The 27,283-nt window shown below is 32.3% G+C and overlaps 5 protein-coding genes and 1 pseudogene across 5 annotated transcripts; 3 read left to right on the plus strand and 3 right to left on the minus strand.

Annotated features, from left to right (window-relative positions):
* Positions 1 to 684: 684 nt before the first annotated feature.
* LOC123921987 (PTI1-like tyrosine-protein kinase At3g15890) lies at positions 685 to 1,971 on the minus strand. Its single transcript, XM_045974739.1, has 2 exons — positions 1,323 to 1,971; positions 685 to 1,075 (listed from the first exon to the last, which is right to left on the minus strand). Exons 1-2 carry the CDS (start codon positions 1,589 to 1,591, stop codon positions 685 to 687), a joined length of 660 nt encoding a protein of 219 aa, XP_045830695.1. The 5' UTR covers positions 1,592 to 1,971.
* A 3,493-nt stretch (positions 1,972 to 5,464) lies between these two features.
* On the plus strand, positions 5,465 to 7,400 carry LOC123921534 (phosphatidylcholine:diacylglycerol cholinephosphotransferase 1-like). Its single transcript, XM_045974122.1, has 3 exons — positions 5,465 to 5,992; positions 6,309 to 6,446; positions 6,832 to 7,400. The coding sequence occupies exons 1-3, from the start codon at positions 5,618 to 5,620 to the stop codon at positions 7,159 to 7,161; spliced, it is 843 nt and encodes a 280-aa protein (XP_045830078.1). The 5' UTR covers positions 5,465 to 5,617; the 3' UTR covers positions 7,162 to 7,400.
* Positions 7,401 to 8,085: 685 nt separating this feature from the next.
* LOC123921536 (probable zinc metallopeptidase EGY3, chloroplastic) lies at positions 8,086 to 11,376 on the plus strand. The gene is made up of 6 exons (XM_045974123.1): positions 8,086 to 8,771; positions 9,497 to 9,694; positions 9,891 to 10,115; positions 10,261 to 10,499; positions 10,625 to 10,779; positions 10,952 to 11,376. Exons 1-6 carry the CDS (start codon positions 8,244 to 8,246, stop codon positions 11,299 to 11,301), a joined length of 1,695 nt encoding a protein of 564 aa, XP_045830079.1. The 5' UTR covers positions 8,086 to 8,243; the 3' UTR covers positions 11,302 to 11,376.
* Positions 11,377 to 11,833: 457 nt separating this feature from the next.
* LOC123921988 lies at positions 11,834 to 14,200 on the minus strand (annotated as a pseudogene).
* Positions 14,201 to 14,891: 691 nt separating this feature from the next.
* Positions 14,892 to 18,457, minus strand: LOC123921537 (protein POST-ILLUMINATION CHLOROPHYLL FLUORESCENCE INCREASE, chloroplastic). The gene is made up of 8 exons (XM_045974124.1): positions 18,026 to 18,457; positions 16,910 to 17,033; positions 16,497 to 16,581; positions 16,306 to 16,384; positions 16,052 to 16,165; positions 15,724 to 15,836; positions 15,366 to 15,476; positions 14,892 to 15,178 (listed from the first exon to the last, which is right to left on the minus strand). The coding sequence occupies exons 1-8, from the start codon at positions 18,120 to 18,122 to the stop codon at positions 15,053 to 15,055; spliced, it is 849 nt and encodes a 282-aa protein (XP_045830080.1). The 5' UTR covers positions 18,123 to 18,457; the 3' UTR covers positions 14,892 to 15,052.
* Positions 18,458 to 19,623: 1,166 nt separating this feature from the next.
* LOC123921538 (palmitoyl-monogalactosyldiacylglycerol delta-7 desaturase, chloroplastic) lies at positions 19,624 to 22,465 on the plus strand. The gene is made up of 5 exons (XM_045974125.1): positions 19,624 to 20,457; positions 21,010 to 21,150; positions 21,412 to 21,552; positions 21,902 to 22,008; positions 22,105 to 22,465. The coding sequence occupies exons 1-5, from the start codon at positions 19,885 to 19,887 to the stop codon at positions 22,319 to 22,321; spliced, it is 1,179 nt and encodes a 392-aa protein (XP_045830081.1). The 5' UTR covers positions 19,624 to 19,884; the 3' UTR covers positions 22,322 to 22,465.
* Positions 22,466 to 27,283: the final 4,818 nt, after the last annotated feature.

A 27,283-nucleotide genomic window follows, 5' to 3' on the forward strand; every position in this document is an offset into this window, starting at 1 on the left:
GGAAGGAGAAAATTACATAAATCTCAACCTATAGTCTTTTTGAAAAAGTTAAGAAAATTAAGTTTAATTTTTATACACTCTGATAAGAATTAAATTAAAAATTAACTTTAAGATGAACAAATACAAATAATTTTGATAGGTTGAATTAGTAGTTTGGACAGAAGAAGTTAAGTGTAAAGTGATAAAATTAAATATCGATTATTCAATTTTCACCAACTTAATCCTATCTTTTAAAAGAGTTGAATCCTTGGCTAGTAGTTGGATGTTACTTGGAAAGTTGGAACTAAAGAAATACTCTCAAAAGATAGTACTTGTGTTTGCTATGTATGTCAGAAGTTTTCATCTACAATAAGTTTTCTTAACTGTCATATTTTCCTTCAAATCAAGAAATAAAACAACAGGTGTGACATTTTATTTTTTCAATAATATAATTACATATTTACTCATTCATGTTGGCATGTTCTGTTTTGGTTCATTCATAAATATTGCATTAATATCCTCCTCCTAACAAATCAAACATTCTTACTGTTTCTTGACTTCTATATCAAAATAATCCTACTATAGACAAAGCTTTTGAGTTAAGTGGAGTTATTGTTGAGTCACGAATGGTCGACAGGGGATCATCCACATTAGGCTTAAGGTGTTAGGTTTATGGGTCCTCTCATTTAACTCACCTCACATTTGTCACAACATTCTCCCCCTCAAATGTGAGTCATTCAATTCGTTATGTTTCCCCTCGCGACCCAACAATTCTTGCTTGAGAAGGATAATTGAATATTGCTTCAATGTGGAACTAACCTTTACAATTGGTTTTCTCCCACTAGCTAGTTCTAGAAGGAGAATACTAAAGCTATAAACATCACAACTTTCACTTGCTTTACCAAACATAGCATATTCTGGTGCAAGGTAGCCTAAGGTACCCTTAACATTTGTAGTCACTTGACTTTTGCTATCAGGGATCAACTTAGCAAATCCGAAACCACCAATTAGAGCTTCGAAATTTGAATCCAGCAACACACTACTTGGCTTGATATCCCTGTGGATGATACGCGGCGTTGCTTGGTGGTGAAGGTATCTAAAAGTCAAGACATATATATATAAGTGAGGACCAAAGCAAGTTTCAAGAAAGATTTTTCATTTTTTGTGAAAGAGTTTAAGTTTAGGCCTTTCTTTTTACAAGTATAATAGTTAGTCATTTCAAGACTTAAAGTCTTTGCCTCATTAGCTTAGACCTTGGGTCGACCCTGCTGAAAGTAACACGAATCAAGAATAATGTAATAAGAGCAACAAAAACTCGTAGGAAAACTCAGGCTAGTACTCACACAACTCCCTCAGCACATCCAATGGCAATATTCATCCGTCGACTCCAATCAAGAAGACATTCTGCTGATTGTGGTCCATGAAGATGGGCGAACAGGTTAAAATTTGGCATATAATCATACACAATTAATTGTTCTTGTCCTTCGGCACAATAGCCGCGTAAACCAATAAGATTCTTGTGTTGTACTCTTCCCAATATCTCAAGTTCAACTGCAAATTCCCCATCTGCTTTGTTGCTCCAAACTTTCAATCTTTTCACTGAAATCTGCATGAATATTTTGTTAAAAGGGTTACTGCAACATTAGTAACATGAAATTTTTGATCATGTTATGTTATTTTGAAACACATGACAAGGTCAAATCAAATCCTACAACCATTAAGAGGCATAAATCAAATCAATGCTATAATTAGGTAAGAAACATAGTGAAATTCTTATTAGCAGAAAAAGGCATCATATTATTCACTATTCAGGATCAGGAACAAATCATGATATCATAATAACTGTGGAACTGTTAGGGTGGCTGTATAGTAATGGCACTTTCAATGTGAAAGCAATCAATGTTAGAAGATATTGATTCATAAAGATAATGTGATGATGACAGTAGTAACTTGATGGCATGAATTTTGAAAGCAATTGATAAGATATTGAAATGATATGTGACTACACTAATAACAATAATAGTTATGTAGTTGTCAATGCAGTTGAGAGAATAGTACAACAATTTAATAACCATGTTACTAATCATAAAATGCAGTTGAGTTACTCGTTAGTTGGTCAAGTGTCGATTGACGTTGAATTTGGTAGAGAGGACCACAGATCGATCCCCCGTAACTGTGATCGGAAGGGGGCTGAAACCACTTGATGCCAAAACTGAGCTTCGGACCAACTTATAGACGGTCCAGTGAGCCGTATACTGGTGGTGAAAACAAACAAAAAATGCGAGATTTGAACCCTGAACACTCCACTTGTTCATGCTTTAAGGGTGAACTTTTTAACCATCAGATTACTTTCACTTTGATTCCTTAAATTACAAACATTAAACACTTTTGTCACTTGGTTTTATGTTTTAGTTCGTGAAATATTTCCTCTTCTTCTTGCTAAGTCAAACACCTAATCACCAAAACATATAATGTATCTAATCTAATCTAATATTTATAATGTAATTAAGGGACTAAAATATCTGCATTTATAACTTAAGGACCTACTTGAGATCCATTCCAAAGTTTTCCCCAATACACACTACCAAAGTCCCCTTCTCCAAGTTTGTTGTCATAGTTGAAATTATTGGTAGCAGAGTTTAATTCCTTCAAAGAAAACACCCTCCATCTAAATTTATCTTTCCCTCCTCTTTTGCTGCATCAATAGATAGATACTTAAATGTTAAAATAGAAATTGAAAGGTGCTTAAAAATTTGTAACCAAAAATCATCAATTATTATATAGATATAATTGAATCCAAAGTATGAATATAAAAAAAAAAAGTGTATTCAACAAATCTCCAGATATAATATCAATGAAACATACACCTTGTCACACTACACAAATATTCACTTTTTTGAGCTTAAACTTGAATTTTATACCCTCTCGTAAATCCTAATTTTTTTTTTGTATTAAAGAAAGACCATACACTAATCGTTAGTTGATCCAATGGTGAATTGCGCTGGACTTGATAGGAAAGATTACGGTTCGATCCCCGCAAACTGTGATCGGAAGGGGTCTGAAACCACCTGATATCAGAACTGACCCCTGAACCAAATTAAAAGGTTAAATGTGCCGGATATTATTGGTGAAAAAAAAATCATATACAATCTTAAAAATTAAAATCATAATCACAATACTCAAATATTTGATCAAGAAAAAAAACATGAAGGTTTCAATATGTTTATGATCTACAAACATATCAATTTTTATTTTTGCCCTTGTAATTTTTTTAATCTTTCACCAATTTTTTTTTAATAATTGAAAATATAAATTTCCTACTTTTAGTTATTTTTGTTTTAGTCCCTGCAAATATTTTTTTATGTTGAAATTAGTCATTAAAATATATGTGCGTTGTAATATTCACTATAGTACTTGAGTAGTTTTTTTTTTGACATATACTTGAGTAGTTAATATTAAAGAGATAAAAATCAAATATTTTGCATATTAAAGAGATCAATTTTGACATAAACAAATAGTTCATAAACTAGATAAAAAATAAAAACCAATAATAAAAAATATTAATATGACTAAAAAACAAAAATTTGTAAAATTACATGACTAAAATTATATTTAAACCAATAACAAAAGTGAAATAACAACAACAAACAATTATTTTAACTATTGATAATAGATTCATGCTGTAAAAAAAAACTATAAATTCATGAACTATTACCGATTTGAAGCATTTTTGCAACAAAACCAAAAAGCCATATAACCTTCTCTCACTCTTGAGAATTAGCCCAATAAAGGTTAATAAAATCAAAACTTGAAATTTACCCACCAAATCAAATGAAACTTAGAGGATGATGTTCTTGTTGTTCCTACAATCCAGAAGTTGGCCTATACAATGGAAAGTTTGTCAACTCTTTCTGAAGACGGCACCACTGATCTTTTATGACCCGAAATTTCTAACCTGAAGAAATGCGAGAGTTGTTGATGGGAGACTATTGAGCAACAACTTCCAAAAATAGAAAGTGTACTTATAAACACTCTGACGATCAACTAAGAATACACCGTAAATGTAAATTAGTTTTAGTTTTAGCATAATGTATATACCTGAACATATATCACAAGCTAGACCTTCATAGTGAGTGAAATATGGTTACTAGACCCGATACCTAATAGACAATTGTCCCCATGAACACGTGCAGAAAAATTGCGCCAAGTCTTTGATCTAACGATCTTGGCGAGTCTACCAGTCCTACTTCAGTGTACCTATAAGACGTGTCTATGTTGCAGTCCACCCTATCGGCTCTTGTTATCGAGTCGAGGTGAACCGAACCAATTAAAAAATGAGCCTTATCTCAATCTAAAAAAAAAAATGGGTCATGCTAACCGGTGCCCTCGGGGCACTGGTTAAGGAAACCAAAAAAGGAAATTTTAAAATTGAAAATAACACTTTTTAGACTTTCGACACAAATTTCAATATGATATTACTATATTTGGTTCCTTAAACGGTGCCCCGAGACACTGTTTAGCATTTTCCAAAAAAAATTGCACGTACCAAAAAAGTAAATAATAGAATTAAATGAAGAGTACATAAAAAACACTAGTAGTAACATTAAATGCTGCAAAAGTGGATATCTTGCTACTGTACTTCTGATCCTGATCTGATCTGATCTGATCTGTATTCTGTATAAGAAACCCACATCACCTACCACAAATCCCAACATTGTCATTAAAATCTTACCCACACAAACAACATCACCACCACTCACAAATTTTCTCTTTTCTGTTTTTTATCCACAAAAAGAGTTTTTTTTTATAAAAAAACTTTACCCTTTTCAGAAAAATAACGTAATTCACGGTTAGAGGTGGGAATAGGCTAGGCCGAGCTAAACTTTGTCAAGCCTGAGCCTGGTCTGTCAAAAAATTGAAGGTCTGAGCCTGGCCTGTGGCCTATCATAGGCTTAAATTCTAGGCCTGAGCCTGGCTTTTTGAAAGTCTGATGTGGCCTGTTAGCCTGTTTAAAAGCCTATTTCATATGAACATATTTAAATAAATAATTATATTTATTTTGAAATATTCTTATGAACTAATAAAATAATGTTCCATTTGATATTTTAGAGAATTTGACTATATATGTCATCATATTTCAATTCTAGTTTATAATAATACATTTATATATGTTAAAAACTAATGTAGATTAATAAACTTAAATTACTTAAAAAGTTAATAGATTTATAATTTAATCAAAGTATAAATTTTAATATATAAATAATAATCGTAATAAAAATATTATTCATGTTAACTTAAATAGGTCGGCCTAATAGGCCTCAAAGGCTTTTTTAATGGCCTGCGGCCGGACCTTTTTAGCTAAATAGACTTATAAAAAAGCATTGACCTGCTCTATTTAAAGAATTAGACTGGCCTGACCTGAGCCTATGTAAGCTAGGCCTTAAGGCCATGTAGGCCGGCCCGGCATGTTCCCACCTCTATTCACAGTCCAACATAAAACCTAACATAGGAAACTCCGTCATTTCATTACCGACCACCTCAATTCTTCCGAATAATTACTATAAATGAATAAATTCCATTCTCAACAACCCAATGCAATCTTCAACACTTTCAACTACAACATTCACCTCCAGCTATCATGAACAACGGCGGCGCCGCCTCTTCCTCCGGTGACGCCACCGTCGTCAAACGCAGAAACACCACCACCCATCATTCCAACGGTGTTAACAACCTAACAACCGATTCAATGCCGACTAAGAACTCTTCTTCTCTCTATTCTTCAGCTTCCTTCATGAAATGGACCTTAGATGATGTTGTACACGTGGCAACACATCATTGGATGCTTTGTTTGTTTGCTTTTGGTCTTTTGTTCTTCATGGCTGTAGAATACACGCTCCTTATGGTTCCTTATTCTTCTCCTCCGTTTGATTTGGGTTTCGTTTTCACACGCTCTCTTCATCGTATTCTTGAATCTTCTCCTCAGATGAATAATCTCTTTGCTGCACTCAATACGGTGAGAATTATTCATATTCGAACTCGGGTTCTTCCGAACAATTTGTCATAGGATGAACTCATTGATAACTTTGTCTATATCTTTAGATCTGAAACAACGATATGTGTTTTGTTGGATTTGGATTTTTGTGTTTTTTTTTTCTTGGGTAATTGAGGAATGGAATGTGATTGATTGAAATGCAAATGGGTTTGTGTCAAAATTTGATTTTTAATTTTGTTTCTAATGGTTATCTCTGAATTGATTTTTTTGGCATTTTCCGAGGTTTTTTTTTTGCATTGTTTTTTTGTGTTATAATTTTGTGTTTTTCTTTTTGTAGGTATTTGTGTTAATGCAAACAAGTTATATATTATGGACTTGGTTAATTGAAGGACGTCCTAGAGCTACAATTTCAGCACTTTTCATGTTTACATGTCGTGGGATTTTGGGGTATTCTACTCAGTTACCATTACCTCAGGTGATTATCTCATTTTTCTTTTTTAAGATTTTTAATCCTCTATGTAATTCAATTTAGTCTTGAACAAATTTCAAGGTCCTTTGCAAAAAAGTTAAATTTCAAGATGATATCTCAGTTGAAAATCTTCTATCTGGTCCTATGGAGGTTAAATTGAGCAAATCCAGTGCATGTTTGAATTTACTTTTGTCAGAACTCAGAAGTGATTCTATTTCTATTTCTAGAAGCATATAATAATAGTGATTCACTTTTATTTTTAGAATTGTTTAGGTTTGCAACTATTACCCTAAATAAATGTGATTTTTCAACTTCAAATTTATTGTTCAAAGTCATTGCATAACCAACCTCATAAATAATGCATGTTTTTCTTTGTTTTGAATGTGTATAGGGATTTTTGGGTTCTGGTGTGGACTTTCCAGTTGGGAATGTGTCATTTTTCTTATTCTTTTCGGGGCATGTGGCGGGTTCGGTGATAGCTTCATTAGACATGAGGAGGATGAAGAGATGGGAGATGGCATGGACTTTTGATGTGTTGAATGTGTTGCAAGCTATTAGGTTGCTTGGTACAAGAGGTCATTATACTATTGATTTGGCTGTTGGGTTAGGTGCTGGTTATTTATTTGATTCTTTAGCTGGTAAGTATGTTGAAGATAGCAAGAGGAAAATTGCTAAAAATAGTGTCAATGGTCATGTCTCCAAACATGATTTGGTTACATGAACAATATGGAACTTTAGCTATAAGGTACACAAAATGTGTGAAATTTTTGTAGTGAAAAAGAGGAAGAGTTTGAATTGTAATTGTAATGCAAACTAGGGTAGATGACCTGTGCCAAATACAGGTTAGTTTTTCACTATAAAAAAATGTAGATCATTTTGTACTATCATGTGAAGTTCTATTTATGTCACTAATTGTTTTAATAATCATTATATCTTGTTGCAAAAATATATTTGATGTAATGAAGGATTCTAGTCTCATACAATGTGATGTACCAAATTTTGATTCTTGATTTGGAGATGTCTCTACTTGTAGTTTTTGATAGTGCTATAACATACATTTAGTATATGTTTGATATCACGGTGGATGTTCCAGAATCACGACGATCCACAATGATTTTCCAAAAACTACACCCTATAGTTTCCGTAAAACTGGGATATCAAACATATGCTTACTTTTTTTTTTTTTGAATGCTTACTTTAATTTAAGCATTTGAATTTGTAACTTCAAAGAATATAATTAAGTTTTATTAAAGACAGTTGTAAATATAGATATTATTTTTTTGGGTACATATATAGATATCTCTTTATTTAAGGTAATTTCTTTCATCCCAATTTAATAAAAAAAATCATATAATGCTCTTGAAAAAATAAATTTGAAAATGACAGTAGAAGTAATTATATATTTTCATCTAACTGGATTTGGAAGACTCCAAAACACTAACTAGATTTGGAAGATTCCAATACACTAACTATAATTTAATTAGTTTGGAATGAATAGATTCTTTTATCATTTTTACAAGATTAAGAAAAAAAAACTATTTTTTTTTTATCTTACACATGTCATCAACCTACTATACATGTCACACTAGTAGGAAGTATGACATCAACATCAAATTCAAAAAACCACACACAAAGAGAAACAAGAAAAAGACAATGTTTGAGGAACTTGAATCTTCCTTAAACTTCTCTAACCTTCTTGAGTTGTCCCTTGTCCACTCTAAAACTAATCTACTTTCCATGAATTCATCATCATCATCAGCATCATCATTTCTCTAATTCCAAAAAAAGAAAAATACATTTCCAATGGCAACACTTTCTCCATTTTCTTACTCTCCTTTCAACACAACCAATTCCAAAACAATCATCACAAATAACAAAAACTTCAATTCTTTTCTTTCTTTACACTCCAAGAAAACAAAAACCACATCTTCCTTCAAATTATTTTCATCTCTCAAAGACGAAAATGAAACCAATTCATCACCAGTTTCTATTGCACCTAAGAAACAAGACAACATAAGCACCACCAACAACAACAATGATGGCAATAATGATGTTGGCAGAGAAACAAACGAGGATGAGAAAGAACAACAGGAAATGGATTGGAAAACGGATGAAGAGTTTAAGAAGTTTATGGGGAATCCATCAATTGAAGCTGCTATTAAGCTGGAGAAGAAAAGGACTGATAGGAAATTAAAGGAGCTTGATACAGAGAGTACTAAGAATAATCCAATTGTGGCTGTTTTTAATAACTTGGTTCGCCGTAATTTGGTCATAGAAAAAGAGAGGCTTCAAAAAGCTGAGGAAACTTTCAGAGCTCTTGATCTCAACAAGGTAAGACCTATAGTCCATGTAAAAAAACTAGGAGACTCTTGTCCCATGGTGAAAAATAGCGCATAGCTGATAAATTATCTTATAGGAGATATCTTATAGCGAATATCTTATAAACTACTGTAACTTACAGTCGATAAGTTAGTTTATTGAATTTGTAGTGTTTGATAAATTAGTGTTTGAACTTGGCTTATGAAAATAAAATGTCACAAAAAAAATATATGTTTGAATAATATTTAATTAGCTAATTCAATTGGCTTATCAAAATAAGCTATAAACTCGTGAGAAGATGTTAGTTACCAAATAAGTCTTTTATAATCATGAGTTTATAAGCTATAAACTATAAGCTCAGAAATTGTCTTGCGAAACAGACCCTTAGTCTTCGAGGAAAATAAACTGGGACAACTTAGTCCCTACCTTCTTTTCGTTTTGTTTGATTGGTGAAGTAATGATAGAGGAATCGAGCTTGGTGCCTTGGGGTTTAAAAAACACACACCCCTCGCATCAACCACGGATGGAAGTAATTTTGATTTTGGTTTGTGTTTTTAGACTACTAAGGAAGGTTGGTGCATAAACTAATGGTTTATGAAAAATTTATGATATTCTAAATGATACAGTAATTAGGCTATCAGAAGAAAATTGTTACAACTATACTAAATGTATACCACTATCTATTGGTGCAATAGTTGAATTGAATATCACTGATGCTGCTGATTTGGTTTGTACAGCTGAAGAGTTGTTTTGGGTTTGACACATTTTTTGCAACGGATGTTCGAAGATTTGGTGACGGAGGCATTTTCATTGGGAATTTAAGGAGACCAATTGATGAGGTCATTCCCAAGTTAGAGAAGAAACTCTCTGATGAAGCAGGTCGAGAAGTTGTCTTATGGTTTATGGAAGAACAAAAAGATGATATTACCAAACAGGTACTTTGCCATAAACTTTAGATCTTGGTCACTTTATATTTTATATTTGTTAGGATAAATCTGTTTAATTGCAAAAATATGAGGACTAAATTTAAACAATTAAGATATTATACAGATTAGAATCAAACAATACATAAACTAAAAGGACTAAAAAAAAATTAGGACTTTCTGTTAATTGTGTGCTTTATACATTCAGGTTTGTATGGTGCAACCGAAAGCAGAAATGGATCTCCAATTTGAGTCAACTAATCTGAGCAATCCCTTTGGCTATCTAAGTGCAATTGCATTAGCAGTTACTACTTTTGGAACAGTTGCTTTGATGAGTGGCTTCTTCCTTAAACCTGATGCTACGTTTGATGATTATCTTGCTAATGTTGTGCCACTATTTGGTGGTTTCGTATCGATTCTTGGAGTTTCTGAGGTAAGTTATGTTTTAGTTTTCTACCAAACCCGATGACACACTGATATACGAAAAAATAGCCGAAATTGAATATAACTATATGTGTCGGTGTCTTTGTCTTTTGAGGTTTAAATTGTTCTGTGTTTGAATTGTTTTGATTGTGCAGATAGCTACCAGGGTAACAGCTGCTCGTTATGGTGTTAAACTCAGCCCTTCGTTCTTGGTACCGTCCAATTGGACAGGATGCTTAGGAGTGATGAATAACTATGAATCTCTTCTCCCAAACAAGAAAGCTCTTTTTGATATTCCTGTTGCGCGTACTGCTAGTGCATATTTGACTTCATTAGTTCTTGCCGTTGCTGCATTTGTGGCTGATGGAAGCTTCAATGGTGGCGATAATGCATTGTGAGTTCTGCATATTGTATCTTCACAAGTGTTTATGCCGCCAGTAGATAAAAATATAATATGACCATAAAAGTTATATGCATTTATATTCTCTTGTTTGTAACTTTCTGTGGCTTTATTTGCAGGTACATAAGGCCTCAATTTTTCTATAACAACCCTTTGCTTTCTTTTATTCAATTAGTTATTGGTCCTTACACTGACGACCTAGGAAATGTGTTGCCCTATGCCGTTGAAGGTGTTGGAGTTCCTGTTGATCCACTTGCATTTGCTGGTCTTTTAGGTGCGTTCGTGTGATTTCTGTCTCTCTGTCCCAATTTCTTTCTTATAAGAATGATACAGTATGCAAATCAACATGTTTTTTAACTTAAGATATAAATTAGTAGATCACGATATAGCAAGATATAAAAAACATCATTGTGAATGTAAATTCCGCGAACTCGATACTTGTGTAGGGATGGTGGTGACTTCTTTGAACTTGTTACCATGTGGAAGACTTGAAGGAGGGCGAATTGCGCAAGCCATGTTTGGTCGAAGCACGGCTACATTGTTATCTTTTGGTACATCATTATTGCTTGGCATTGGTGGTCTTAGTGGTAGTGTTTTATGTTTGGCATGGGGATTGTTTGCAACTTTCTTTAGGGGAGGAGAAGAAATACCTGCAAGAGATGAAATCACTCCTCTAGGGGAAAGTAGATATGCTTGGGGTATTGTACTTGGCCTTATATGTTTTCTCACCCTTTTCCCTAATATTGGAGGGACATTCTCCAATTCATTTCTAAGTGATCCTTTTTTTAGGGGATAAAATGTAAATTTTTTGTATAGCAGTATATATCTTGTAATTATGCATGTATAACACAAACTACTTCCTCTCCTAAAATGTAGGAACCACTTATTTACTAAAGTAAAAAAATGAAACAATATAAAATAAAACAGCCACGTAATGCAGTCCAATAGCAATAATTAACCATGCCTTGCTCCCAAGGCCTTTCGAAACTCTTCCTGCGATTATCTTACAATATTCATCTGCATCATTGAAGTGTGCATGACGAGCAGCATCAGTCTCAGTTGCCAATGCCTTTTTATGCTGCAGCCAAAACAGTTAAATCATCATATACCAAGTTCAAACATTCTGCTACTTCAATAAAAACAATTCAATCAATCCATGTCAAAATGATTGGTAGGTGATGCCAGATGCAAAAAACATATACTCCCTCCGTTCCTTTTTAAGTGTCCAAAAACGTCGGATTTAACGTTCTTATTTAACTGTTCATTTGGTGTTTTAAGGGTATGAAAATTTTAAAGACTAATTTAGATTTTTTGTTAAAGACTGAGATACGTTCTTCCTTCACCGAAATACTGATATTAGGAACATGCACATTTTATCATCGATCTAACTGTAGAGTCTCGTATACATGGACCTACAATGGCGAGTGAGACATGCAGCGACTGCGTAACGCTTATAGCATGCTTGTTATAATCATATGAAATATTCTCATGGTTGTTGATCCCTTAAACAATTATTTTTGCCCGGCATATTGAGCGGGCAGCCCCCCAAGCATGAGGACTATAAACATATAACATTCCACAAAGCACCATGTGATTCTCCTTTTTGTAGAGCTACTCCTTCATGTTATCTAATTTGCATTATTATGAAATATAATAGGCACTAAAAATTATTTTCACAAACAAATGTGAATATTGATTTATTTTACTTTAGGTGCATATTACTCCCTTTACGACGGCGGGCAAGAACAACAGCACCAACAGCCGCAGCAAGAACAGCAAAGCTCAAACCAAGGCCTTGCGAAACTCTTCCTGCGATTATCTTACAATATTTATCTGCATCCTTGAAGTGTGCATGATGAGCAGCATCAGTCTCAGTTGCCAATGCCTTCTTATTCTGCAGCCAAAACAGTTAAACCATCATATACCAAGTTCAAACATTCTGCTACTTTAATAAAAACAATTCAATCAATCCATGTCAAAATGATTGGTAGGTGATCCCAGATGCAATAAACAGATAGTATATATTACGCAGACAGATGGCTGAAAACTACCTTTTGCATAAAATGCTTTAGGATCTCCCTAAGTGGCCCATAAGGAGACAATTTTGTAGCTTGCACCTCCCAATCATCAGAAATCTTCTTTAAAACTGCAACACTTCCTACAATGTTGTCCTGATAAATTTTTTCCTGCCCATATAAAATATAAAGAATAAGAACAAATAAGTAGAGTGTCATGATTGCTGTGTATAAATAAAATTTTCTTGCTCTCCATAAAAGAGGTATCAAAAAACTTGCAAGATCTTAATATGCTTCTAGATCAAAAGAGGTTACTCACCCATTGCTTGCAGCATTCAGTGCTTCGGCAAAAACACCAAATCACAATACCGACCGCTTCTTTTGATAATTCAGGATTGTCTGAAAAATAGAAATGTTTCATAACGAGAATACCTTTGGCTCATCTAAGCAAGAAAAGAGAGCAGAAATCAAACAATAAAATTGGGCTTCCATACCTTCTCCTGCTGCTTTGATAGCAAAACTGAATATGCTGCATTGCTGCTTTACATCCATGAGAACCACAAAGAGCCACCTTTCTCAGAGTGGGATATATGACCACAAATCTTTCTGTATCCTGTATAAAAGTAACATATCGACATCAGTTTGAAAGCTTAAAAGCTATGACACATCCAAATGCAAAAATTACCAGAACCAGCTGAACATCTACCTTCGATCTGTTTGAAGATGGTAAAGTAACATGGATCAAAGTTTCAAATGCTGGAGGAGGAATTAACTGTTCCCCATTTCTGCAAGCACATTAACCAAAACAAGTGGTGCTTTAGGAGTAGACAAGATTCTGCAAGCAAATCACAAAAAATAATGGTGAAGATGGCAACAGCAATAGTGAGAAAGGGGTGGAAAGAATGCCACAAATATTTACATACTTTTCCACAAGCTGCAAAACAAAATCCATGGATTGCCGGTTGCCACTTTCGCCAACCACTATAGGTAGGAGATTCCACGACCAAGCATACAAACCTACTGAGAGATCTCCTACTGAAGCCTACAGAAGAAAAAGCATGTTCAAAAAAATACACAACACTGTTTGTTTGTTTTCTTTCTTTCTTTCTTATATTATACTCCCTCCGTCCCAAATTATAAGGGAAAATAAAAAAATCACACTTATTAAGAAAAAGTAAAACATGAGAATTTGAAGTATGTTTTTGTGGGTTTTTCTTGGAATAAGTTGCATAGGAAGATGTAAAAACAATTTTTATTGGTTGTTGTTTATTGAGAAAATGAGAGAGAGAAGAAATTAAATGCAATTTGCATTTAATTTTATGAAAATAAGGAAAAAACATTCTTGAAAATGATTTTTTCTCTTATAATTTGGGACAAAAAAAATGGGCTTTTTTCCCTTATAATTTGGGACGGAGGGAGTATATTGCCTGGTTTGCTTAATGCTTGTTTGTTCTTGCAGTAAAACTCTCAAAAGAAGCAATTACTTTCGAACGTTGGTGCTATCTTTTTAATAAAAGATACACAAGCCTAGCCGAAAGAGAGGAAAGTTTAAGTATGTTCAAGGAAGCTCTTTTACAGCCAAAACCTAAACCTACATGCAGTTTTCCCGATGAGATTCTAGAAGATACGCAAAAATTCACAGATTTTTTTTCCGGCTACCCCGCACCTGTTGGTAGTCATGTTTTTCCACCTGACGTTGATGAGATTCTTCTTGATATGACTAAACACTTTGGACGTGAACTACTTGAAAGCTGGGATGCAGTTATAGAGTATCCGGATTTTGAGTTAGAGATATGGCAGCATATGAATAAGTGCTTTGATTCAGATAAAGAGTTTTCAGATGAAGAGTTTTTGGATGAAGATTATGCTCAATACTTAGAGACACTGTGAAAAGAGTTTGGATGGAACCTTGTAGGGTCTTGGGAGGTTGTCATCTGTTATGCTTTGTTGGTTAGAACCAGCTACCTGATACTCTTCAACAATTCTATTCTAATGCTCTTGCCAAATTTGATTCATACTTTTCTGGAAAATGAGTACTTTGATTCATAATAATAACTTACCAATTCTCATTTTGTTTTATCATATTTATTTTCGTGGCTCAAATGGTTTATTTGGGGGATTGTGGGCGATGCTATTTTTCCAGATTTTGGGGAAAGTAGATATGATATGCTTGGGGTATTGTACTTGGCCTTATATGTTTTCTCACCCTTTTCCCTAATATTGGAGGGACATTCTTCAATTCATTTCTAAGTGATCCTTTTTTTAGGGGATAAAATGTAAATTTCTTGTATAGCAGTATATGTCTTGCAATTATGCATGTATATACTTTATAAAAAAATGAATTTAATATTCAATGATTTAGAGTTAGAGATTATTTTTAAGAGATTATAGTGTAGAAAGGAGAAGCTATTGCTAAAGTTCAGTGCTAAGTGTAGAATTTACATTTTATATTATACAATGACTTATTTATGTACTAGCACAAGTTACAACAATATGCATGATGGAAGTGAATATTCATGTAAAAGTATAATGTTAATCCTCAGTCTCAGAATCTACTTCAATTGGACATGATCCATCATCGAAAGTGGCTAGTGGATCGTAGAAGGGTGAGCTAGGATCGATACACCCCGGGACAAGATTCAGTTCGCAGCGATCACCCTGCAAAGATGTTTCCATTCATCGTTACAAAACTCGATTCTAATGCAATGATTTAAAGAGTAAATACAGGTGATTACGCTGAATCATTCAAAGGAGTTTGAGAATGAAGTTCAGAATTCAAATCCTAACTAACGTAACATTACTAACAATAAATGTTTTCTTATAACAAAATGATAAATGTACTCACCCCTTCTTTCGATAAATTACCAATCATAGCACATTTCTCTATGACTGTACTTGAGTCCGGAAATATTGCTCTCTCACATGCTCCTTCTTGACTTAGTTCCTCTGCCAAGCCCTACCACAGGTATAGTAAACATCAACAAATGTCACAAATATTTATTTTTTATATGATACGACATGTATTCCCTGCGGTCGGGAAACGATACAGTTACTAGATGTTGGTTGTTGAATAGAAATCCGACGGTTCATTTGAGCTTATTTCAGGACATAAAACACTTACATTAGTGTTTAGAAGCTATGATATGTCTATAAGCTCTATTATTTTTAGTGAACTCCTAAGATTAGTATGTGAGAAAATTTACCTCATTAAAGAATTCAATTGGCTTGTTCTTTAAAGGTTTAGGTACTTGAAACTGCAATCTATATGGACCATCCCAATCTTCTCCATTTGTAAATGAGAAGATCAAACTTAAAGCTACACAAAAAAAAGAGATGTTAAGATTCCTCTTAATAATTTTGTCATCCAAATAGTGCATGTTATGAGATTGACGGAATCACAATCGAATGCTGTAATTTTGGCAAAAGCTGCATTTTGAAGTTTCAACAAAATCACTGCAACATTGTGGTTTCGTACTCAAACTCACCGTCAATTCAAACATGTATGTAGTTAGAAATCAAATAACATATTACCATGTTTAGGAACACATATTTGAATGGAATATATAGGAGAATCAGCTTTGCCTCTATCCTTTCTTAACATAACTCTTGGTTCACCACCACACATAATTGGTTGATTAAATCCTCCTAAACATATGAAGAATTAAATGTCAAATTGAGAAAAATGACACTAAAATGAAGAACATACAAAATACAGAATATAGGGGCCAGCTGTTATGGAAAATGACATTTTTATAGTAGCCAAGCAACATCAAACAAAAAATTACCATTGAAAGCAATTCCAAATTCTTCACTAGGGGCAAGTTGAGATGCAGCTGGATTATAGAAAAGTTTAAGCTTTTCACCCTGCCAAAAAATTATAAAAAAAAAAAAAAAGTATTTACAAAAAGTTGATTAATTGAGAAACTCCAAATTAATTATCTCTCCAAATGAATTAACTCAATATTGTCATACTTACTGAAGTAGGAGGGTCCCCATTTGTGGTTTTCCAATAGACAGCAGCCTTCCCAAGTTCAAAGGTAGCCCATGAAGGAAGCTTGTACCTATAAACATTAATATCATAAATATTTATTATGTCATCTAAAATAGACAAAATAGAATATTGTTGCTAGCCTAGCTGACACACTAACATGTCGACACATGTCAGACACCATACATGCCTTCAAGTGTGGGTGCTACACAGTGTGTAGGTTTAGAAACACAACCAATAATACTCCTAACATGTTAGGCACCGACACATATTAGACACCGGACATACCTTCAAGTACTGGTGCTACGCAATTTCTAGGTTTAGAAGCACAACAAAATAACATTCCTATAATCATTTTTTCCATAGTATATATAATATTGGTATTTAGAGGGAGATCATACTCTTGAATTTCCTCTGTAGGACTTGTTGCAACAGCAGCTGCAGCATTGATTACATGCCTAACTTTAACATGTCTTTCCTTCCTAAGGTAACATCTTGGTAATGAAACATTCAGAAAATTACTCCCTGCATCATAAACTTTTTAGTGTTACACATGAAAAACCTTGCACTTTTATTTTTTATTTTTTCTGATGTATGCCTTTTGACAAAAGTATAATATATGGTAATTCAAAGTGATATGGATCCTAGGCAGCCCGTATCTCCCTTCACGTCGATGTAGAGGCTTAGTTTTGTAGCTTCTATAAAATCACGACAGAAGTAACTGAGAGTTTGGAGGCACAAACGCAAAACCAAACACATGTCTATATAGAAATCTTATTAACAAATGAAGGTTGATCGAGTTGGGAGAATCCTGTTTGTAGATAATCTAAAACTACTTATTTAAGAGCTTTTTAAATTGTTAGGCCTTCTCTGGATTTGTATTCCCCTAACCATTTTTAAGTATGTACAAAAACAAAAAGTAATATTATGTCAAGGATTCTACTTTAAAAAAAAATATATTGTTTAGTTATACAATGGATGCAAAGTATTCGCCGGTTTCGCTGAAAAATTAATCTTTTGTTGGAGACTCTGGCTGATCATTTTTAGTGAGATCTCTTATTCTAACCACGTTTTTTTTCTTCATGTAGGAGACTCGAATTTGAAATATTACTTAAAGAATATGAGTCTAGTTCCACTAAATCATGACAATCTTAGTATTCATCAATTAAATAATATGAAATTTCTTCTATGATTTGAACAAATTATAACTAAGTCAACAAATAGTTCTTTTGCAAAAGTTTTATATGGAATAATCTTTTTCTTTTGAGAACAGAACATATTTTCAGCTTTATTAAATTTCTCATACAATATCAATTTAATTTAATTTAATAATAATCTATCATCATTCTGGTCTATAAGATTTTCACATAACAATAATTAATTAAGCTCAGTCAATAAATAATCACATACTATATAAAACAAAGTCCACCATTAAAATTTAAATACTTACAAACATTGTCCATAATTCACATAAAGGGTGGATTAAAAAAATGAAAAATAAAAAAGGATAAACTAACCAAATGCTTTTGTTGTGGTATAACTACTAGGAGAGGTTGTGACAGATATGCAAGGTTGCTTAGAAGAAGCAAAGATTGCAGCATTTGTTGCAGCCATGTATCACACTTTTCTAATGACTCCTTAATTTTTGGATTGGAAAAAGGAAAAGAATAACAAAGAGAAGAAAGAAAGAGTTGTGAATCAATCTAACAACTAAACATGTCATCCATAGATACATACATAGATAGATAGATATAATAGGAAACAGATAAAATTGATATTTTTTAAGTGGCAAATGGACAAAACAGCAAAAATATCATCACCTCAAAACCAAAGTCTTCAAGAAAAATATCAAAGTAAAAGATAAGGAATGGACTGTATTCGTGGGTATACAAGAATCATATATTAAAAAAATAAAAGTTTCAAATTTTCATTTTTTGAGAATATAGTTTAATAACAATTTTGTTTTTTGACCAAAGTTTAATAACAATTTATTTTATTTTTTTAACCTACTAAATCGTCTAATCTGATTTGGGGGTCACTTCTGACATTAGGTGGTTCCAGCTCTCCGGATTGCAGTTGTGGTGATAGTTTAATATCAATTTAGCATACCATAAAGTCAAGTAAATAAGATGAAGTTCATGTTAATACGTTTCTTAAAGGACACATATTAAGAATTCAAAAGTATAAATATTTTTCAAAAGTTTATACAATTAATTTTTAAGAAATTTAAAAAGTGAATTAAATGCGATAAATTTTTTTTAAATGATGAATATGTACTCTAAAGACATACTCCTACATTAGCTGTTTTTTCTCATATAAGATTATCTCACCGGCCAATTTTAACATGAACAAGTCTTTCAAGTTGTGCATAGTGCACAAGTAGCGATTTATATTATAACGAATATGAATTTTATAAAATTCATCGTTAGATTGATAGTTTATATCATCTAGATCACCTATAAAAAAAATTAAATTTTTTAAAAATCATTTGATATGTTATTGAGACCATCAAAATTAACAGTATTCAATAAAAACCCATAAACCGTTAATTTTGACGAGTCTCAATAAAATAGCAAATTATTTTCAAAAAATTTCAAAATTTTTATAGATGATCTATATGATATAAACTTTCAATCTAACGGCAAATTTTGTAAAATTCGTATTCATTATACTACTTCCGTCCCTAATTATAAGATCATGTTTGACCACTGCACATACGCCAATGCACAATTTTGATCACTAATATCTTTAATTGTCTATTAGTAAAAATTATAAAAATTTAATATTTTGAAAATATTCATCAAAACAAATTGAACAAGATCTTATATGCTAATATTACATTTATATTATTAAAAAAATATGGTCAAAACAAGGTAAATAAATAGTACATTTTTGTCAAACAATATCTTATAATTAGGGACGGAGATAGTAATATAAATCTCTACTTGTGCACCATGCAGAACTTGGAGAACTTGTTCATGACAAAACCATCTCACCGTTGAGAATATCTAAGCTAAAATTTTGTGAATCATGTGAATATCACCATTATCATTCTTCATTGACCGACCAATAACATTCACAAAGCATAACACAACCTTATCCTTTCATTCACATTTCACATTCTCTTACCACCTATTCCCACTTTCACCCCACATTTTTTTCAAACCCCACTTTCCTAAAACGTGTACCACAGCTTAATTAACTTAATTGGTTAGTTCCACATCACAATCAATTCCAACACAACACAAACACATAAAACCCCCCCAAAAAAACTATCACCTTCAACATTCAAACCCTCTATCCTATTTCACTCTTTCACAAAAAGGCTTAGCCATATAAACAAGTACAAAAAAAAAAAAAACTTTTTTTTTCCTGCATGGCTTTGATAACTTCTCAGCCTAAAAATCCCATTTTCTATAATCACTTTACAACCCTTCATTCTTCAATTCCACAATTCAATAGGTCCATTTTGAATTTTGGGCCATTCTCAAAAAATGCAAAAAACATAAAAATTTGTAACTTTAACTCCAAGTCAAGAACTTTTCACTTGAAAAACAACCCCTTTAACTATAATCCACAAATTTTAGCTAAATCCAATGCTGCAATTGGAGAAGCTACTTTGGAGCAGCCAGAGGAAGTACCATTGAAACATAGAAAGATTTTTCTATCTAATGTTGAAGTGAAGAGAGAAAGAGAAGTTCTTTTTGGAAGGAAATGGAATTCATTGGATATTGGAACTTTTGGTATTGTTTTGTCAATGCATTTGTTATGCTTATTTGCTCCATTCAATTTCAATTGGGCAGCTTTTTGGGTTGCTGTGGCACTTTATGTGATTACTGGACTTTTTGGAATCACACTCTCTTTTCATAGGAATCTTTCTCATAGAAGTTTTAAGCTTCCTAAATGGCTTGAATATTTTTGTGCTTATTGTGGAGTTCTTGCTCTTCAGGTTGAATTTTTGCTTATTCAAAGTTTTCATTTTTTTAGCATTCAATTTTGTCTCTTGTTAGAATTAGTTGGAGATTATTAAATGTAGTTGAAGTTTGTTAGAATAGTTGCAAGTTGGTTAGGATTATAATGAGGGTAAGATAGAAGTTTGTTAGAATAGTTCTAAGTCTCTCTCTAAGTACTATTATAAGCAAAAATCTGTTTTTGAGGTTTATTGAATAATTGATGCATTTGGTCTGTCAGATACATTAGTTACTCAAAAAATTTCAAAAATGATTTTTTGTCTATAATAGTGACTAGAAGGAGTAAACATTTGACTACCTTCAATAATCTCCAACTAAATGGATGTTTGGATTGACAATGAGTTTGACAGAATCACAACAAATCGTTGTGATTTTGGTAAAATTTATATGGCTTCAATAAAATTACGGTATGATTTTGTCAAACTCACTGTGATTTCAAAGAATCACTGATTCTAAGATCTCTATTCATTGTTTTTTCTTATTGAAGGGAAGATGAAATGTTGCTTTGGTTTTGTGCTTTTGGTGTGCAGGGAAATCCAATAGATTGGGTGAGTACTCATAGGTATCACCACCAGTTTTGTGATTCTGAGAAGGACCCTCATAGCCCTATTGAAGGATTTTGGTTTAGCCATATGACTTGGCTATTTGATACCATTTCTATCGCAGAAAGGGTATGAATGTTCCCTCACTCGCTCACTATACCAATTATATAAAAATCGAACTAGACGAGTCTTGAACCGACCTATGTGCCGTTTGGTTATTTGAACGGTTTAACTGTATTTTAGTCATAGTTTGAACGATTTAAAGTAGTTTAACTATGACTCGGAGATTTTAGTGGTTCAATGTTTAGTTCGATTTTTAAAACATTGTACTCTCTATATTGTAGAGCTATAAACAAAGTCTTAATTCACTTACAAAATGAATGTGTGCAGTGTGGAGAACCAACCAATGTTGGTGATTTAGAGAAACAATCCTTTTATAGGTTTATCAGAAGCACTTACATGGTGCATCCATTTACTATGGGAGTTCTTCTATATGCCATAGGTGGATTTCCTTTCCTTGTTTGGGGAATGGTATGAAAATTTCTTTCATTTCAATTTTTGTTGTTGTTTCCGATTTGATTCTTTGGTTACAAAACAAAACTTAGAAATTGTCGGGCGATTTTCAATTTAATTCCTTAAATTATTAATATTTTAAAATAATTTTCGAAATTGAAAATCTTCAACCATATTATTTTTTTATCAGTCAATTTAGTTCTAGAAATTGTCTGATCGATAATTTCTAAATCAATGATATTAATGCATATTTGATAATTCTATAGATTAAACTGACAACATGGAAATCATAGAATTTAGAAATTAAATTGATTCACTGATTAAAGTTCAATATATTAGATTTTTATATTGAGCTTAATGCATGCAGGGCGTGAGGGCTGTTTGGGTTTACCACATCACTTGGTTTGTAAACTCAGCTTGCCATGTTTGGGGGAAGCAATCTTGGAACACAAGGGACTTATCAAAAAATAATTGGTACTATTTTAATTAGCTTTACTTTTATTATATTTAATGTTTTGTATTTAATTCATAAGTTATATATATTCTTAATTTTTATCTAAAATTTCTTAGGTGGGTGGCTTTGCTTTCATTTGGTGAGGGTTGGCACAATAACCACCATGCATTTGAGTATTCAGCAAGACATGGTTTAGAGTGGTGGGAAATAGACATGACATGGTACTTGGTGAAATTTCTTCAAGCTATTGGTTTGGCAACTGAGGTTAAAGTACCAAGTGAAAGTCAAAAGCTGAAAATGGCATTTAATAATAATGATGTGGTTGCCACATGAAACACACAATTTTTTAAGATTGCATAAAGATTTTTGGTAGGCTATTGTTCTTTTGAGACTTTTCTGATTTCAACCATTTTGAATTATGATTGCTGGATTTGACTATGTATATTGTAATATATAATACTAAAATCTTATACTCCACACCATTTTGTAAATCTTAAATGGTTTATGAATTTCATCAAAGGACGCATACTTTGAGAGAATCTGAATTTGATTAGTCAACAAATATAAAATATAATGTTGATATATCAATAGTTAAATGAACAAACACATTACTTCTTTTGAAAGTTAAGGTTATCCCCTACCGCACTCGAACCCATTAATTACTTAAGGGTGAACATTGATTCGGGTTCAAACCGTCCAACTGCACCCCCAATCCGCGGGTGAGATGTATATAGATGTATTTTTTGTCATTTAAAAAAAGTCCAAATAACTTGGAATGGTTTAACGAAAAATTCTCAACCCACCCCTCATATTTCTTTTTCACTCCCCAGCACTCTAAAACTTTCGGAAAATACGTTCTAAAGTGTTTTTCTAGTGTAAATTTCAGTAAAATTTACACTAAAAAAATTCAGAAAACATTTTCCGAATTTTCCTGTGCAAAAAGAGATATTCAGGGGGTCGATAGATAATTTTTATGGTTTAAATGGACAATTTATTGTGGTTTGGGCCAATTATTGAGTTGGCTCAAAATGTATAGCCCAATTAAAATCATTTACTTGGTTGCTTTTTGTTTCTCTTGAATTGCTCGCACCACAAAACACTACTAGTCGGGAAGATATCTCCTGGTAAAATTTACACTATCGAAAGATATTTTTTGATAAGATTTGCATTACTGAAAGTTATTTGACGATAAAATTTGCATTACCAGAAAATATCTTTTAATAGATAGGAAGATATGAAAGGATTCTGATTAATTTAGAGAGACAGAACAATCATCTTTAGGATTTATCTTATTTTGGCCAATTTTTATATTCAAAAGGGGCTAATTTTACCTATTTTTCAATTAAAAAATTGGACTATTTTGATCCATTTTTCATTCAAAACGTAGCCCAAAGAAACCTTATCACAATCTAAGACTAACACAACATTCACATGACAAAATTAACAACAAAGAGAGAAAAATATTAATACAAAATGATAATATTCTATCACTGAACCCAAATAAACTTAAATGTTTTAAATATAAATAGCTCAAACATTATAATTTCATGCAATGCAGGCAAGCACCAATACATTTCAGTCACCAAGCATAAATTGAAGCATACAAGTTTAGGAAGCCTCATAAGTTAGAACCTTAAAAAAAAAAACACAAACTTTAAAAACACTAATTTTTATTGAATACTAGTAATAGACCCGTGCGATAGCACGGATCGTAATGTTACACCGATATTTTTTTTAAATTACACTTTGTTAATTAAAATTAAGAAAATAAAATATTGCATTAAGACAGTCATTTGAAAAAAAAAACAGAAGACTTTCATTAATATTTAATGATTTATTTAGTATATTTAATAGCAATTTTGAGATTTTTATAAGTTATAATTTATCTCGTCTGGGAAAGCATATTTTTTTACCAATGTATATATTTTGGACTTATAAATATTTAAGTATAGATTAATGTAAATTTTCATATTAAAGTTATCCAGTATATGATAGTTATAACTTATCCCATGTAAAATAATTTTTTTAAAAAAATAGTTAAAATTTGTGTCACATATGATAATTTTTTTGGAATTTTTATCGGTGATAATTTGTCCTGTATATAATGGTTATTTGAAAATTTATGTCAGTTATAACTTATCCCGTGTAAAATAGTTTTTTGAAATTTTTATTAGTTATAACTTGTCTCACATTTGTTAATTATTTTTAAATTTCTATCAGTGATGGTTTAAACCTTATATGATAGTTAAAATTTATGTCAGTTATAACTTATCATGTGTAAAATAGTTTTTTTGAAGGAAAAAATTAGTTAAAATTTGTCTTATATAATTTTTTATAATTTTTTTGAAATTTTTATTAGTGATAATTTTTGAAATGTATAGATTACATTCTATTCCAAAAAAAAAAAGTATAAAATGAGAGAGAAATGAGAAGTTATAAAGAATATAATTCATGAAATTTGTTATTCAAATTTTAAATTGTTCTTTGGTGGGAAAATAAAGAGTTTAATATGAGTATGACCCATTGGATAAGTGTATGACTAAGTTAAAAAGATGACAATGACATATGACAATTGCATTTAATATTTGGCATAAAAAATGGTTTGGTTGGCTTGGTTTCAAAAGCAACCAAATTTTTTTCCATGTAACCATGACTTGCCAAAAAAAAAAATTTCTCTCACAAGATTACAAAATGACTTGTATAAAAAAAAAGTTTACAAAATGGCTTAGTTGGCTCACAATATGGCTCAGTTTGCACCAATATTAGTTTAGTTACACAAATTTTGGACACCAAATACCCTTACTTTAGACACATGAAGCAAGGTTATTTGTGAGTTTTCCAGAACAATCAACTTTCTTATATAGATTAGATTCAACAAAGAAAACAACAAAGATGGACGGGTCTAAGAAGCAACGATACCTAACATAACAAATGGGAGATTGAACAATTTTTCACAAATACGTTGACCCTTTTACGAGATTAGAGGGATATTGTTTAATAAGAGTGAGACACACATTAAAACGAGCGAAATAGAAGGAATACAACAGGGTTGTGAGGATGCAACGACGCATTGAGTACGAAATTGGAGTAATAGGGTTCGAACCTTAATCCTACATGTTAAATGTAATGTCCATATCAATTGAACTATTCTCACGATGTTTTTATCAATTAACAAGTGGTATAATCCACAAAATTCTCACACATAGAAAGAATAGAATAGTTAAAAAAAAAAAAAAACAAGAATAACCATAAGAAAAATAACATGATAACAACAACATCGAAGATTGAAATTAAACCACATTCGTCATTACATTTAATTATAACATAATCACCATACCTTATTTACTAGGTCATAGTTGTGTCAATTATATGAAAATGAAAGAGCTGCATCATGTCCAACTTTTGGCTTCTTTGAGAGACAAAAACAAGTAGTGGAATGCTATTCCTGCCATTTGTAATTCCTAAGCCAAATATACTGGTCTTAGACATAAAAGGCATTCTGACATGAACTATATAGTAATAGCCATTTTATATAGGCATTGCATTCTAACTAGTTTTATTTTAATGATCGCCTTCAATAGCGTTCTTGTAGATTAAGTAAAAGTTTTAGTTTTTTATAACTTAATCTGCAGCTGGTAACTTCAACACAAAGCATGCTTCCATTTGGACATCCCCACTAAACAAAAGTACATACTATATTGATGCAATGACAGTCTTTACATTGAGTAAATTTTTTTATTTTTGTTTGTGTTATATTTTCACTGTTATTAGCAATGACTAATTTCAATCGAAAAACTTGATGGACACACGATGTGAATTTTTCCTCTCTCAACTGAATTATTTCCATATGCAGTAATTAAAAATTGAAACTACGAATATATGCTTAAGGGGTTCAAGATTTTTACTATTTGGGTAGTTAATTGTTGATTGTTATTTTTTTTTTCCTTATTGATCATATTTTCTTAACATTTGTTAATTGATCAATGTGGCATATATTGTGCAAAGAAGTAAGTAGTTAATTTTGTCATTCATGGCTGCCCCATTACCAATGGAAATTCATTTGAAAAATCATATATTTCTTCCTTAATAAGAATGTTTTTGCCTAACACACAAAAAGACAACAAAGAAATAATTCAAAGTTTAATTTTATTCCTCATATTGATCCATCACATGCCAACCATAGTCTAAACTTTTCACCACCTACACCTGTGAGGCTGTGACTAGTGAGTGAGAACCTTGTTCAACGGGCGTTAATTAATCATATTATGTCTGCTCTCAGCCCTGACTTCTACAACAATCACTTGCTAGCTGATTGGAGGAAGCAATTAATCTTTCTTTTTTATTATCTTAAATTACCTTTTTATTCTTGGGAAAGTAGAAAAGGTTACAAGGGGGAATGGGTGAAATACAGTAGGGTGAATTGCATGTGTCCAAGGTGAACTATTTATTGATGTATACAGCAAGTGTAAGGATAATTGTAATTCTTACATTGTTAATTTGGAAAAATAGAAGTCGTCCAGTTAGATGACATGGTTGATGAAGGATTCGATCGACTCATTATATTGAAAATCTTCGTGACAAATGTGGTCAGAGGAACGGAGTAACTATACGGGTTTGAGTTCCCTCCATTTGTTATCCCTCCATTTAGAGAGAGATTGACACATTAAAGATTAGTGGGATCTCAACCAATCTTCACTTGTGTCTATCTCTATCTAAATGGAGAATAAATGGATGAATAACAAATGGAGGAAACTCAAACTCGTAACTATATATGAATGCATAAGTAGTATAGTGGCTAAAAATTTCTCTCTTAAAGTGAATAAGTAATAACCGAGGTTCGAATCTCAACTCCCTACATATATAATGCAATGTTTTACTGAGTTAATCTCACATAACAGTAGAGCACCTACCATAACCGTCACTTTCCAACAACAGAGGATCCACATTTGTAATAAGTGGTATATTTATATAGAAATTTATGTTACATCCATAATAAACATTTCAATTTCTCATAAGGGACAAAGTGCATATTACTCCTATTAATGATGTGCATTTTGAATAGTGTTTGATGGGGGGTAGGGTGGTGGTGACTCACAGGTTACCGGCTGCAGGAGGCTGTCGGGTGGTGGTGGGAATGAAACGGCGCACGCAGCAACCTGTAAGAAACAACAGACGCATGCTAATTGACCGGGGGGACTGGAACAGTAGGTAGAATTTCACTTCACCTGTGAAGCATGTAGGATGGTCCAGTTGATAACACACAATTCACCTCGATAATCCAAACACACTACTGCA

Source organism: Trifolium pratense, linkage group LG4 (assembly GCF_020283565.1).
Source record: "Trifolium pratense cultivar HEN17-A07 linkage group LG4, ARS_RC_1.1, whole genome shotgun sequence".
In the NCBI taxonomy this organism is placed as follows: domain Eukaryota; kingdom Viridiplantae; phylum Streptophyta; class Magnoliopsida; order Fabales; family Fabaceae; genus Trifolium; species Trifolium pratense.

Excerpts from the sequence above, each read along its gene's own strand:
- LOC123921536 (XM_045974123.1), top strand. The coding sequence starts at position 8,244 with ATGGCAACACTTTCTCCATTTTCTTACTCTCCTTTCAACACAACCAAT. Across the intron at positions 8,772-9,496 it reads GAGCTCTTGATCTCAACAAG|CTGAAGAGTTGTTTTGGGTT; the intron begins GTAAGACCTATA and ends TGGTTTGTACAG. Across the intron at positions 9,695-9,890 it reads AAGATGATATTACCAAACAG|GTTTGTATGGTGCAACCGAA; the intron begins GTACTTTGCCAT and ends TTATACATTCAG.
- LOC123921537 (XM_045974124.1), bottom strand. The coding sequence starts at position 18,122 with ATGGCTGCAACAAATGCTGCAATCTTTGCTTCTTCTAAGCAACCTTGC. Across the intron at positions 17,034-18,025 it reads TACCACAACAAAAGCATTTG|GGAGTAATTTTCTGAATGTT; the intron begins GTTAGTTTATCC and ends TTTATGATGCAG. Across the intron at positions 15,477-15,723 it reads CAATTGAATTCTTTAATGAG|GGCTTGGCAGAGGAACTAAG; the intron begins GTAAATTTTCTC and ends TACCTGTGGTAG.
- LOC123921534 (XM_045974122.1), top strand. The coding sequence starts at position 5,618 with ATGAACAACGGCGGCGCCGCCTCTTCCTCCGGTGACGCCACCGTCGTC. Across the intron at positions 5,993-6,308 it reads TCTTTGCTGCACTCAATACG|GTATTTGTGTTAATGCAAAC; the intron begins GTGAGAATTATT and ends TTCTTTTTGTAG. Across the intron at positions 6,447-6,831 it reads CTCAGTTACCATTACCTCAG|GGATTTTTGGGTTCTGGTGT; the intron begins GTGATTATCTCA and ends GAATGTGTATAG.
- LOC123921987 (XM_045974739.1), bottom strand. The coding sequence starts at position 1,591 with ATGCAGATTTCAGTGAAAAGATTGAAAGTTTGGAGCAACAAAGCAGAT. Across the intron at positions 1,076-1,322 it reads GGATGTGCTGAGGGAGTTGT|ATACCTTCACCACCAAGCAA; the intron begins GTGAGTACTAGC and ends CTTGACTTTTAG.
- LOC123921538 (XM_045974125.1), top strand. The coding sequence starts at position 19,885 with ATGGCTTTGATAACTTCTCAGCCTAAAAATCCCATTTTCTATAATCAC. Across the intron at positions 21,553-21,901 it reads CTTTCCTTGTTTGGGGAATG|GGCGTGAGGGCTGTTTGGGT; the intron begins GTATGAAAATTT and ends TAATGCATGCAG. Across the intron at positions 22,009-22,104 it reads GACTTATCAAAAAATAATTG|GTGGGTGGCTTTGCTTTCAT; the intron begins GTACTATTTTAA and ends AAAATTTCTTAG.